General features: G+C 38.6%; 1 protein-coding gene across 1 annotated transcript in view; it reads right to left on the bottom strand.

Annotated features, from left to right (window-relative positions):
• The window catches only part of ZNF407 (zinc finger protein 407), a 321,826-nt gene that overhangs the window by 126,594 nt on the left and 180,288 nt on the right, over window positions 1-14,944 (bottom strand). The window contains exons 5-6 of the mRNA XM_010577929.1: window positions 12,489-12,572; window positions 3,155-3,275 (exon numbers count right to left, since the gene is read on the bottom strand). Of these exons, the coding sequence (XP_010576231.1) occupies window positions 3,155-3,275; window positions 12,489-12,572 (205 nt within the window). The remainder of the gene's footprint in view (window positions 1-3,154; window positions 3,276-12,488; window positions 12,573-14,944) is intronic.

Genomic DNA, 14,944 nt, shown 5'->3' with positions numbered 1-14,944 from the left:
GGGGGACGGGGGGGGCGGTGGGTGGGGGGGGGGGGGGGGGGGGGGGGGGGGGGAAGAGTTCTAGGTGCCTGCCCAGTCACAGGTGATCCAGATTTTCATAACAGTTCCTAAATTCAGATTAATTTCTTTTAATTGCCTTTCTTTCTGTACTTCTAGCCAGGGTTAGCTAGCCTTTCACTCACGAGACTGGCAAGAGTTTTTGCAGGATGATTGTTCACAATTTCCTCCTGAGGAATTAAAAAGCTTGAAATCAGGAATCTCTATGAACCCTCTGAGCGCTGATGAGCTGAACAGGAATAATTAAAATACCTTGTATTTAGACACTCTTTTAATTCAAGCATCTCAAACTACTTGATAGAGAGATCATATCACCTATCGGTGAAAGGAGACTTTATGGTAGCACTAACAATACTCTACTCCATATCCGTACACAAAATGAGGAATATTCACCTCGCTGAAACTACAAGGGTCATTAAAGAGTCTGCAGTTGCCAAGCAACACTAAACAGCAACATCTGAAATAGGCTGGATGAACTTAGAGTGCAAGGGCTGAGCTGAAAGCACCACAGTGAGAACTCGAGCACTAGATATGGGGGTGAATTTTATCACTAGGGTCAGCAGATTTTAAAATCTTGATTTTATGTTTTCTGTAGGTGACACTCACAAGAGTACACATGTTCTGCTGAACTGGTGCAAAGGACATTATTTACAGAATTGCTAATACCTTTCCATGAAAAGATGTAGTACTGGGTGAGTTGACAAGGAGGAAACGTGATTCCCTTAAAATTATATTTTAAAACAAAAAAAAAAAAAAAGAGAAAAAAAATGAGAGGTGGATAGAGAACAAAAAATGCACTTGCCAGCAAGGCTGGCTAATATCCCAGGACTGTGGAAACTGGCAGGCACAAGCTGGACTGCTGGGCTAATAAATGCAGCAGCCCCTCTACTGACTCTTCTGCAGCTACACCGAGTGCCTCACTGCCTCTATGAACTTGCAGCAGCAGCACAGCTCTGATTCCTGCACCCCTGCCAGATGTTTTTCAGCTGAGCTCAGAACAAATTTCCTGCAGAATCAAAGCTTCATCAGCTGGTATCTGCAGAGATCAGCCTCCAAAGATTAGGTCAAAATTGGCCTGCAAGGGATGGAAACTAATGTCCTATTACCATGAAACATTTCTTTTTCAATAATATAGAAGCAGGGGATGCTCAGAGATTTCTTGTTAATCCTGATAAAATAAGCTATATGTTTGCTTCTTCTCTAATAACCTCCAATATAATAAAATACTAGTAAAAACCTTGTCAGTTCTTGGAATTTCTATCCCATACAGAAAACTGTCCATCCAAAGAAAAATGATCTCCCATTCTTCACTAAACAGAGCATTAAAGTTACTTGTTTTGTCATACTGAGGGAATTGCATCCACTCACTGCGTGTGTATAACAAACCCAAACTGCAAACTGATTCACATCTACAACGATCCCAGTCTCCAGGGTCTTCAAGCCAGGAATTCAAGCCCACTGTAACCCATCTCTCATTACGTAGTTCTGTAATAAGACTATTCCTTCTAATTGGGATGATTCATTAAAGTGGATGACCACAAGATTAAGCCTCCTCAAACATGCAGCACCAAAGAGAGCACTCCTTTCTACCTTCACTGCAGCACATCATGTCATGCTATTGCTTATATGCTCTCACTTCACTCAACACAGACCTTTAAATGCAACCACTCTGACAAACACAAAACCACCTCTCTTTCTTAGATGACTTACTGAAGCTGACAGAAATGCTTCTATGTAAAAAAAAAAACCAAACAAAAAACCCAAAAAGAAAGAAAAAAAGCAGGGGGACCCTTAACGTAGCAGCACAGAAATGGAAGCTCCCACCCCAGGTTATCAAATTCAGTTCTCTGCAGTTCTAGGCAGTAATTTAATGAGTGCTCAATAGAGAAGAGTTCACAGAACATTTACGTCACATGCACAAACCAATGCAACAAAAATGTTTGTATAGAAACTGCATGATCACTGCAGAAGCTTTCTGTACAGGAGCTTTCAGTAAAGTAGCTCGTAAATAGCGTGAAACCAGGTATTATGAGAGCAGCTAGGCTTTGTCACATATTCTTGTTTTAGGAAACTACATTAAAGCTTACAGTAAAAGAACATTACAGTTGTATGCTCAGCATTAAAAGAAAATAAAAAATGCTATAGTGGTATAATCAAATGTTTAACTTTCTCCTCTTGCGTGCATGCATCACAGCACATGCATCTAATTACATAATCATATGCCATTTATCAAATATAATACTGATTTTTTTTAAAACTTTTTGAACATCAACTCTTGCAAATTGCTCATGAAAAACTTCTATAGATTCCTTTATAGTACACATAGACTAGCCATCTCACTGCAAGGTTTTAAAAGTATTCAAGATTGTAGAAGTATGTTTAAGAAGAGTAAAGAATAATTTAAGAAGCACTATGAGATCATTTAATAAGTGGTCTATAATGAACAAAAGACACATGGGATGAGCACCAGAAGGGATCTTAACCATCCATTCATGTGATTTTTGAGAATTTAATCCACTGCCCTAGGTTTTAGTGGTGCAAGATGGGAGACTTTGCCATGCAACCAACCCTATGGCCAAATCTCATCCAAATACCCTGGCTGGCAAGGAGAAGGAAAACTGGAACAGAAAAACAAGACTCTGCAGCACTGTAACTAGTTCCAGTTGCTTCTCATTCTAATAAGTGTCTGGTGAGTATTTAGGCTGCTAAGCCTTTTAGGGGACTTTTCCTTTCTTGGTGAAATGGTTGCAACTCAACCGAGAAAAATTTCAAAACTGCAACTGATTTGAAAAGGCAATGCAGATAAGCAGCCTCACCATGGAGAATTCTAACAGACACTAGAGCAGCTGTGAAACAAACACTCAACATTAGCACTGCAGTGTTACCACTAAAAGGTTTCCCATCATTTGTTTTTCTTTATAAAGTAATACCTAAATACTGAAGACTAAGTTTTTAAATTTAGCTCTTAATTTAATATGCAATTACTGCTGCCCTGATGGTGTTTTAATGGCAATATATTTTTATTGGTGACTTCAAATGAACCTCGTCTGATCACCTTAACCCTTCTCTCATCATGCTTTAGTTAATGACTCATTACCTGTAGTCACACCAGGGACATCTGTAAGGCTTTTCTCCAGTATGGACACGCTTATGTCGTGTCAGATGTGATTGCGTCGTGGAAGCAAAGTTACACTCATCACATTTGAATGGTTTCTCTCCTAGAAGGTGACAAGAGAAGATGTGCATTATCAGTTTTCATCAACAGAAAAGGAAGACAAGTCTAAATTTCTGGCATATCCCTTGAGAAAGATTTTAGTCCATGTATATAAAACAACCGCAAATACAAAATAAATTTCCAAATACGTGTATTAATTGCAAAATGCTATTCTCACTATGACACATATACACATCAGTAGCCAACTGACCTCCCATGTCGGTGTTACACAGCAGCAAAAAGGAGGAGAAAGAATCACACCGAAACAGAGTAACCATGTAACTGGGCCTTCTTTCATGAAAATATCATCACCAGGTGACAGGCATTCCTCACCCTACACCTGTTGAAGTTGGGCCCATGAACAGCCCTGAAAGCAACACTGGTGGAGACAGAAGGTGAGAAATCAGTCTGAAGCTTGTATTCAGTGCCTGCTCAGAAAGGAGCATCTCCAGAAGGAAAGCGTCTTTGGTTTTGTTCCTGGTCCTGGATTTTTCATCTTATCCATTAAATAACACACATAAACCAGGACTGAGAACATGAACCAGAACTCTGTGCTCCATTCCCCCTCTCTTGCCTGCTATCCTTCTGCCCTTGTGAATCTTTTCTGAACAGTGGGCCAATTTCAGCAGAGGGACTTGAAAAGTTAATGGAAAAAAAAAACCACCAAAACAACCACCAAACCTAGACTAGAACAATATCTTTTCAGAAGACTAAAATTCAGTCTGCTGAATGTGCAACTGCACTGAAAATTTCTGGAGGACTACTAATCGAAGATAGATAAAAATCTCTAGCTTATAAATTATTATGTGAAAAGACTACTTTTTGTTGCAGCAGAAGGGTCCACCCCTTAAAAGACACTAAGACAAAGTCTCATGACAGATACACATACTGCAATGCCTAGCTGAAACACCTGCATCCCATTTTTCCAACTGGTTGCTCCAGAAATATTCTGTGTGGCTTACAGGCACATGTAATTACCATTTAGGGAGGAAACAGGTTTCTTTTTGTATGCAGAAGACAAAAGGCAGCTCCTAACTCAGGTGATCTTGACTGCATTGTGCAAGCCTTCAGAAGTATTTATCCGAAAGACTACATAAGGAATCAAAATCCCTAACTTAAGAAGTCTGAATAAAAGTGCTAGGGATGGACACCTACCTTGTAAACTGTTCAGAGGTCTAGAATAGGCAGTTTCAAAATTGAACCCTAAGCCTCTTAGCTGGTACAATTTGCAGTTTTTCAGACTGACAGGAGACGCCACCAGCAGAAGACACATCAGTAGCAAAAGGCCACTCCCAAGCGGCTGTGCCTCCAAGCCAGATTTTTCAAGCTTGCTTAAAGCGTAAGACACTCAAGACTGCCAAAGAGACTTTGCCAGAGTTCTGAGAAGAAAGAGAAATCTGCATTTTTCATTCTTGGAGACTCTTGGGTTGTGGTTTTTTTTCCTCCCAAGTGGAAAAGAAATGCAAGGTCCTCAGGCCTGAAAAGCCCGTAATGCTGTACAGAAGGACAACAGAGCAGCTTCTGAAAGCTCCATAAAGAGTTGGAATAATTGCTTTCAGCAGCTGCTGGAGAGAATACCAGCCACTATTTTTCATTTATTGTTTCATGGGACAAGGAAAGGTGAAGGGGCAGGACACAATGCGGAATCCTCTATGCTGGACAAATTGAGACTGCTAGAAAGTATGTCTTTCCTGCCCCAAATGGGGTTTTCTTGTCAGACACTGACTCTCTGCTCTGGAGAAGCTGATTCTCCCAGCAGCTTGAATGGTACTGGCTGCTGCTTCAATTAAACTCTCTGGGAGGCCATAGACTCCCTAGCAACGTAACCTGTTCTTGAACTGAAGATTTCCTGTGCCTGATTTATTTTATCTTCTAGTATTAAAGAAGATAGCAACATTTTCAAGCCTAAGTAGTAAAGCCACAGGTATTTTAGATAACATACATACTTATTTTAACTGCTTTCATTTAAAATGCATTAGAACCTTGCCAACTTGCCCCCTTGAAAAAAAAAAAAAAAAAAAAAAGCAGATCTGAACTGAATGGAGATTTTTAGTTTGCCATTCAGGGGGGATGGATCAGGTAAAGGTCTGCTGTTGTGCTGGGGCAGGGCCAGCGGGGCTGACAGACGAGCGAGGGCCCGTGGAAGCCAGGAGGGCTTGCAAATTCCATCGTGAGCAAAAGAAAAATGATAATCCTTGCCCACTGCCCCAGGAAGTTTCTCCTTAGGAAATCCTTGTGGCTAACTGCTCCTGTCAAGTGGACTATGTGTAAATCTCACCTGACAGAAAATACATCACAGCAGCACCGCACAACAAAAGCCAACTAAACTGGGAGGAAAAAAGACAGCCTAGCACGGCCTGTAATTCTTAGCAGCTGCATGTGGGAAAAAGTATTTATTTTTGTGGAAAATTAACCAGGTTGATAAGTACAGTTGAAAAAATCTAACAGAAGACTAGGTATTTCTTTGGGTTGGGGGGTGTTGAAGACTGTATCAGCTGTAGCAGCAGTACTTTTATTTATTTGTTTATTTAAGTTTTCCACAGACCTACTCATGTAAGTATTTTTTGTCTCCTTATCTTTGGACCAGAATGTGCCAGCCCTTGTGTCCCAAATTTCCTTCCACCTGACATTTCAAGCAATAAACTTAATTTTATTTTTATATGGGCTGCTATTAAATATTCCAGAAGGATGCTCCCTCACCCCTACTAAAGAATTTAATTCATACAAAATTAAAATAACACAAATCAAGAAAGCAATATTGACAGCATTTTTTAAACAACACTATGTAATAACTATAAAATAGTGTATCCAGAAATGTGTAAGGACGAAGTCTACGTGTTTAAAGATTAATAAAGGTAAAAAAAAAACAAACCGACCTCCCCCAGCCACCTTACTATTATAAAAGACTTGTCTGTGCCTCACCACCTCTAACTATATCAATAACAAACCCCACAAAAAAGAAGGATAGGTGCCCCCAAATGACCCAATGGTGAACAAGCTCCATGGGGGGAAAAAAAGGAAGGACACAAGTTCCAAGATCAAGGACCTACTATCTTTGGGGGGGGGGTATTTTGTTTTTAACACAAACACTTTCAAAAAGCTGCTTCCTAACCACAGGACCACAAAAGAAGAAATTATTTTGGTTTTTTGACAATACCGCAAGCAACTTCTGAAATGCATCAGTTGTTTACAGTACCTGACATGGAAAATTTTAGCTCCAACAATCAATGTTTCAGAAAGCAACTGATAAAAGGGTCAGATCATGGGGTGCACCAGTCTGTACGAAAGCAGTTATTAAGCCTGCTGCTAACCAGTTAGCCTCGTCAGCTCTACCCATTTTGTTCCTCTTAAACCATCACGACTAAGGCTTTCTTTTCCTCTTGCCTCTCCAAATTCTGCACTGATTTCTTTTAGCATCTATCTTAGCTTTTCTCCCCACCCTAAATTACAACTTTCTTTTGCTTTTCTTCTTCCTTTTTTCTCTGATTTTACCTCTTTTGAGTTCTCTGTCTTTGATGATGAGCTTTTTAGGACACAGAGCATACCTTACTGCAATCATAAATTTCTCTGTGCAGTTATGTACTTAACATGTACTTTTTAAAGGAAAAGTGAAATAACACAATAACAAAAACTATAAATCTCGGTGATAGATGTTGATTTGTGGATGGCAAAGTGAAATTTTTAATCATGACTGTCCAGACAATTTCTACCTACAGATTACATACAGCATTTTTATGAACATGCTACTGAGGATCTAGCTTTCATATAAATTAAGGAAAAAAATAAAAATCTCACAGTGCCTTCAATTTGGAAGTCTTGAGCAACTAATCAGAATCTTAGTAAGATGGAAGAAATCTTACCCCACTTGTCTCAACAGGAAACTATTGCTATTAGACCTATTTGTCTTTCGCATGATGTGTTGAGCAGCACAGAAAGAATCCTGTAAGTTTTGTGTGACCTAAGGAATGAGTACACCACAAAATGCAGCCATCTGCTTACATATTACAGGATTTTTTCTTAATTCCAACTATCTCTAGTGTTTGTTAAGGCTGTTCCCTGGAGAGGCACTTACAGGCTTGCTAACGAAGCCTGAAGTATACTGAAGTAAATTCTGTTTGCTTTTAGTCTGGTCAACTTTTTTGCATCTAAGTACATAAGTACATCCTTGATCCCTCGCTTTCTTATGAGAAACCCTGTAGATGCCATAGGTTTTCTCTTTCATAGCAAAAAACGATTGACATTTGTACGCTCAGAAATGAGAGGAAAACTGGTCCACTGAACAATTTCTCTTAGGTAGAGAAAAAGTTTTAAGATAGCTAGGTTTTTGGTGTCATTTCTGGCCAAAGGTTTGCTATAACCAAGTTCCACACTCTGCTGCAAATGTTGGCATAAATGGAAAAGGAAAAACAACACAGATCCTCTTCAAATTCCACCTCTCCTCTTGCTGAAAAGAGCAGTAAGTCTTCTTACTGTGCTACATTGTCTCTGGTATTCAACATTATAATTTTTTTAAGCTGTGGTGGGGAAGTTGAAGGGAAGAGGCTACATTATACATTAAATTCAATGCCGAGTAATGTAACTACACATTAAAGTCAAAGAGCAGTTCACGTGAGAAATAGAAACACAAAGTGAGTCACTCATCTGGATAAAAACACATATATTATTAAATTTTCTTTCTTTATTACATTGACCTATAAATGTCTTGAGAAGTGCAAGATTGAAATGAGTGAGCAGAAGCAATCACACAAACAGAGATCTGTACGATGTAAGCTACCATCTTCAAAAATTCATGAAAATAGTTGAACAAAGACACAATCCTCTTCAGCAGTTCCACAGGTTCAGGGTAACTGTCATAGAACTTCTGTGCACAGTAAGTGTACTTACCCTGTAACGCTCTACTACTGTAATGTACTTCTATGATCCCCTGGAAGATTCCACCACAACCAACACACGAGAAGCAAATGTAGACTGTCATTGTGTAGAAGATGAGGATTGGGTTTTTGCAATTTGCAGGAGGACTAACCAACATTAAAAAAGGAATTTCATGCAAGAGAACACAGGCTGTGACTGATCAGCATTGTTGCATTGAGTCAGCTACTACAGCACAAAATGGAAGTTTACTGGGAAACATGTGGAGGAAGGGAAAACTAGAGTGAAACCAAAAGGCAGATGAACAAAGGAGGAGAGCAGAATGATAACAACATTAAAAAAAAAAAGTACGTTCTAAAATTAAGAATTAAGTGGTTTTGTGCTTTCATTTCAAGCCAGAAATAATTACCCTTGCTTATTTTTTCTCTGTTATGCCATTTCCTAGTTGATCACAATTAAGGCAAAATATTTAAATTATGTGATATGATATGTTTCTTTCGCGTGTGTCTGCATGTTTTTGATGGCTGACTTAGAGGTTATTTACTCTTTTTTGTTAAAGAATTCAGGTAATCGCTTAAATTCTCTTTGGAATTCAACTAATTCTAAATTCAGCCAACACTAAAATTTGCAATATTATTTATCTTCCTATCTTCAGGCAGATCTTCTTACTGGGACAAAATAGGAATCAAAAAAAGTTGTTTCAGGATGACTCAAAAGATGAAAATTTTTCCTCCCCGTCCCATTGAGGCACCAGAACTACGGCATATATGTTCTTGCAGTACCGCAAGCTGTCCCTTATTTACCACATAGCACCAGCCGATATTGCAAGTGGTCCAAGTTTCTTAAGACAGTTTCTGCTCACAGCCTAGGCAGCCACAAGTGTCTATTGTAAAATGTTCGACAGAGATGTAAGTGTTCTTTACAGTGTGATAAAATTCTGGTAAATTCCAAACCACTCCTGAAGTTGCTATTGCTTCAGTTCACAAAACAGAAGATCAGGCCACTAATATTTACATAGCCAGTGAAAGACTTGCAGAATTTCATAGATTGATTCTTGCAGAATAGGACTGGAAGAAGGTACATTCACATCATAAAGGAATGCTAGAGCATTTTACAAGGACAAAATCAGCCAAAGACTTAGCTTATTCTGTGTTCAAAGTGTGCGCTTCTCACAGGACCAGGTCAGTCATTAAGGACATAACATATGTAACACAGAATAAAAATGTCAACTGGGATCTCCTGATAGGCCAAATTATTTTTTTCTACTTCACAGCTCTACTTTACAGTTGAGAAAGCCTGTACCAAGGAAATCCCTATGGAAATTCATCATGTTTGCAAATAAATTAAGTACAAACATTTTCAAGTCTTAAAACTAATGGCTTTTTCTTTCAGTTTAACATTCCTGTAATTTTCATCTAAAAACCAAAAACATATCTTCCAGGGATAACATCCTATTTTACCAAACTAGTCCCTACAGTTTGCTCCATGAGTGACCAAGGGCAAGATTCTGCCAGCCTTATTCACACCAAATTACACTTTATGCTCCCTGTAATATTTCCAAAGAAACCGCATCTTTCACAAGGTAAAGGTATTTGTCCAAGCACATAAAAATAATCTCATCTAAAAAGAGAGAAACAGAGTAGGAAATACCAGAATCAAGAGCATCAAAAGTCTTAAGTGGCTGGTCCTACAGCCAGTCCTCTCTTGTGTCAAATATCTATCAGCAGCTGAACATTTCTCTGGGGTGTCAGGACACCTCAGGCCTTGAGGCTGGGACGAGAAGAGGTTTGTTAAGCCGGTTAAGACTCCTCAACTACATGTGAGGATTTGCTCATTTGCCCTTGAATCAAGGGTCTCTGACAGGTGATAGAAGTAAATCTTGGATTGGAAGATGTTCTGTGTCAGCCCCCTAGACAGCTTGTATTAGAGCAGGGAATTATTTAAGCCATTTAGACTATTTTTGATACCTATCCCTTTCAAACCTGATTGTAATTTGCTTTGGCATTCTGCTCTGGGAAAATTGTGCCAACTGGGGACACAGAAGAAAAAATTCAGGTACAGAGAGGAGTGCATGCAGCTAAGGACTGAGATAAAGTTGTGCACTGGATGAAAATACAAGGGAACCTATGTAAGTGCAACAATGCAGGAAAAGGTGGATTGTGTCATTCTCCTTGAAACAAATAGAAGCTACAGATAATTTTTCTGCTAAAGAATCATCTCTGATTGTTTGTGCCACAGAGGCAGATAAATGCCAAAAAGATAGATCCCTCTGCCTCTGAGATACTGTCCTGTATAGTATGAAGTTAATAGCAAAGTAATAACGAGCCTCCAGACCTGACATAAAATATAAAGTTATGCCTGCTAGATGCAAGCTTCATGATCTATAACCTGTGAATCCCTGTGATCATAGCACAAAAGTCTCTACCATACTGGCAAAAGAAGGGCACAATGCCATCGAAAACCTGGACAGCTTTTCACCAGGAACATATAATATTTTGAGCCTGATTTTGCACATAAACCAGGAAATACAATATTTTTTCTATCAGCTTGTGGCCTAATCATGCCAAAATATAAATATATAACCAATGATAAGGGCTTACATTTCTGAGAAACCAGATCTGTACTCACATGATAGGTAAAGACAAGAAGGGTAAAGACAAGAATATGCATTTTTTCCACTTTTTCCTTCTGAAACGATTGTTTAGCATTTGTGTGGCTGCACTGACTATGAGTCGTAGACATATGTGTGATCCCAGTGTGTCACGTGGCAGGCCAATAAAAAACAAAAGGTAGCTCCCATCCTATTGATAACAATGATTTATTTCTGCTAAAGAAAAAAAAAATCATTTTGATTCTTAGCCCACATTTGGTAAACTTCAGCCAACATGCGAAAATTCTTACAAAGCTCCAGAAAAAATGGAAACCGTTAGTTACAGCTGAAGCACACAACTTCCATTCCAGTAGTTGCAATTGCTCCCATTATCATTCAGAGAGTGTAATACTAAGAGAACTCATTATTATATTTACTAAATGCCTTTTCTTGGACGCTTTAAAAATACAGCCTTCCTGCAGGGAATGAGAACTGACTGTGGCAGTACTTTCATACAAATGCGTGTTCCTTGTTATCAGAAGAAAAATTCTGGAAGTACAATTACTAGTTAGACTTGCAAGCAAAATTTGGCCCTGCGTATTTATTTTTTTTAGAGTTTATCCATTTCAAGATATTGCCTGATCGGCACTGAAAACCCCGCCTTTTGGAAAGCATCAGACTCTCCTCCAAATATGGTTGCTTTAATAAACTGAAAACAGGGTGGAAAGAATGGCTTCAGGCTCTCAAGAAAGAGAGTAGCTGCTCTCCAGGAAATTACGCACTTAGACGGTGTATGTCCTGAATCAAGATTAGTTTATTCAGGGACATAATAAAATCTCCCACTGAGATTCCTTTACAAAATCCATGGAAAATTCATGATGTAACTACAGCTTCTCATTTGTTAGCCATTTCTTTCCACTGTACATTAGACAATGGTCACTTAACTCACACAGCAATTCCTGATGATATTACATTATCCTCATGGTAGTCAGTAAAACAAAAAACTACAGTGGCTTAAGCAGCAACACTTCTGTGTCTGTTTGGACAAAATCTATTCAAATAATCAAACACTTCCAAGGAACTACTAAAAAGCACAATTAAATGTATTAATAAATGTTTAATACTTACACTTTTTCTGGTCTTCTGCAACTAAGAACCAATTTAATTTTATCTGATATTAAATTTTTATAACCAGGTGGTAGGAAAGCTTTACTAATTCTGGGAGAGAAATCCTGCTTTACATGCCAACCATGTGGTAACTCTTAAAGTTGCACCTATTAATTACAAACTATCTTAAAATTACAAAAGGGCAACTGAAACAACACTAGCTTTCAACTACGTCTCAGTCCAAAATAATGGATTAATCTATATGTAGTCTCTAATTTTCGCCCAGGGACATTCTAGCAGACTCTTGCAAAATCTTCACAGTAGGTAATCTATTTGGGCCTTGGAAAAAAAAATTAGTAGACTTAGCATTCATTTAAAGAAGAAAGCCAGTCTTCACAATTCTACTTCCTTCAGAAAAAACACCAAAAATAACCCCCGCTCCCTCCCAAGCAATTATTTAAAGTCCCAGCTAACAGATTTGATGCAGACCTTGGGCATACCGATTTTACAAAAACGAGAAAAAGCAAAGTAAACAATGAGCCGATGTATTATTTGTGCTGTAACATGCTATTTGACTTGCGTTACTCCCTAGTGTAGAGGGACTCCCTTGCTGGAGAAAATATAGCAAAGAGTAAAGACAGCTTTACTGACCTGTGTGCTGCCGCCGATGCTTGGTGAGGGCATGACGTGTCCCGCCGGCAAAGCCACAAAGGTCACAGAGGAACGACTTCTCGCCTGTTGCAACAATAAACAGATGAGGGACTGCGGAGGTCACAGATCATTAAAACATATCTATCAAGGCTTTCAGGGTTACTAATTCCTCCAATCAAATGTTTCCATGTAAATATGTCAAATGGGAATGAAATTACCACTGCGGTTTATTGACTGTGATAAAATCTGAAAAGCACCACTGAACATAATTACATACTTGTCAGACCCATAAAAATTAGCTTTATTATCAATGGAATGGTTTTGTACAACTTCATTTCTGTTAGATGTCTTCCAGATGGGGCTGCTTTATGCACTTGAACAGTTTTTATGCATATCCTGATTTTTTACAATTCCCATACATCTGGCCTTTCTGTGCTGAGTAAAGATTGCCTGGAAAAAAAGTTAATATACTGTATATATGATTCTGCTTAAATAAAATATATTGAATTTACTAACAAATCAAGGGTACTGAGAAATTTTCAACAGACTAGACGACAGTCATCTTTAGTTACCTTTTATTTATTAATAAGTATTAAATTATTTTCTTGAATATACGGAAGAGCCTAGGCAACAATAAAAGCCACATTATTCAGTACCAGTGGCAATTCAGCACTGTTTATGTTTCTAAAGTTTTCATGACATAGAGAAAACAGGTCTGGGGATTGCTACTGAAATTGCAGCAGAACTCGTACTGTTCGTCTTCAAATGATAATTCTTCATTCCAAACCTCTGGACCAATTTGAGAGATTTTGGCAAGCTCAATACTCATTAAAAGTGCGTAAATGCTCTCTTTTTAGGTGGCTTTTTTTTAATAAAAGCTAGGATTTTGCCCTGTTGTCTATAAATACAGTCTATCATTTCACAGCAATATTTTTACTCAGTATGTACTAACATGCACAGCAATCTCAGCCCATGAAGGCCACATGGAAGGTCATTATGAATTAATAACGCTAACCTCAGATATAGACTCCATAACCTCAGATAAGACTGAAATTTTAAAAATATTTTTTTCAAAAAGAGTCGCATTAGTCATTTGGAGCCAAATTGTCTCCTTTCACAGCAACATAACGGAGAGGGGGCTGGTGGGGCAACGATGCTGAATTCATTGAAACTAACAGTCTCCTTCAGATTCTTCCCCGTGGGGAAGGAAATTTAGTTTCTACAAAAGACAGCTGGGTTAAGAGGTCAGGTGTCAAATTACCAAGTCCTCCTGTGAAGACAGAGGGATGGAAACCTCCACGTTGTTTATTCCCACATAACCAGGCACGCTGATACATGGACTTTCTGGAAAAGCACAGTGCCTCAGTTAACTTTGGATGCCATTAATATAAGCAAGAGACCATCTCATGAGTGGGAGCTCCCTGGAGACTACCACAGAGACCAGCTGCCCTCTCCCACCGCTGCCTCCACGGGGGCCCCAGGGGAACCCCAGCTCCCCACCCCAGTCGCCGCAGCACAGGAGTCCCTGGACCCCGTGCTACAAGGAGGAAAGCAATTCCTCCCAAGTTTCCAAGGCAGCCTGAACCCTGCCTCTAAAACGGGATCATAAATTCTCCATTTCAGAATAAAGCAAACGGTGTATTGTTAAGTTTTCCGCGCCCAAATCTGATCATGAGAAGCGGGCTGAAATTTTACAGGATTTTGGGCTTTTTTGAAAATTTGGTCCATTGATGAGAGTATCCCAAGACATTATCTAAAGTGCAAAATAATTTCAGTACCTCCTTTTAGGATTCAGTTCTAGCCATCTGTGTTTATAATTGAATTAAAAAACAAACAAACAAAAAAACCCAGAAAAAGCAGAATGGAACAAAGTCTGAATTTTACTGCAAAATGTTTGCCAGTAATATTATTGCTGAGGTTATACACAATTATTACAAAGATTTCTGCATAACCTCTTTTCTTTGGGTTTTTTTTTTTTTTTCTAATCAGGATCTTCAGCAGTAGCACAATTCATCAAAATATCAAAGAAAAGGAATAAAAGGACTACACATAATGCTTAATTATAATTAAATATTAATTTAATTAATTAATTAATCAATTTTAAGTATAAATCTTTCTAACTAGCTGTAATGCCTAACACCCCAGCATAAAATTCACACTTTAAAGTTAAATGCTGTTCCATGCCTACCAAGAAATTGCTCATCATCTATATATTGTCATAAATTAGCTCACGTTGTGTTTAACATCTAGGAGCAGACTTCAGTATGGCCTGCAGCTTCATACACTAATGAGGACACAGAGTACCCATAGCATCTTTGCAAGCTCACAGATTTACTGGGTAGTTTATATTTGGGCCTTTGAAACAGCTTTTTGAGCCACAGAGAAATGATTCAAAACCAACCAACAGCTTTAAAATAGGGAAACTGATCCATCCTATAAAATGATTTGCCACTTAA

Source organism: Haliaeetus leucocephalus, unplaced genomic scaffold (genome assembly GCF_000737465.1).
Source record: "Haliaeetus leucocephalus isolate CR32 unplaced genomic scaffold, Haliaeetus_leucocephalus-4.0 Scaffold587, whole genome shotgun sequence".
NCBI classification, from domain to species: Eukaryota; Metazoa; Chordata; class Aves; order Accipitriformes; family Accipitridae; genus Haliaeetus; species Haliaeetus leucocephalus.
Note: the sequence above shows the minus strand (reverse complement) of the source record. Positions and strands in the feature narration are given on the sequence as shown.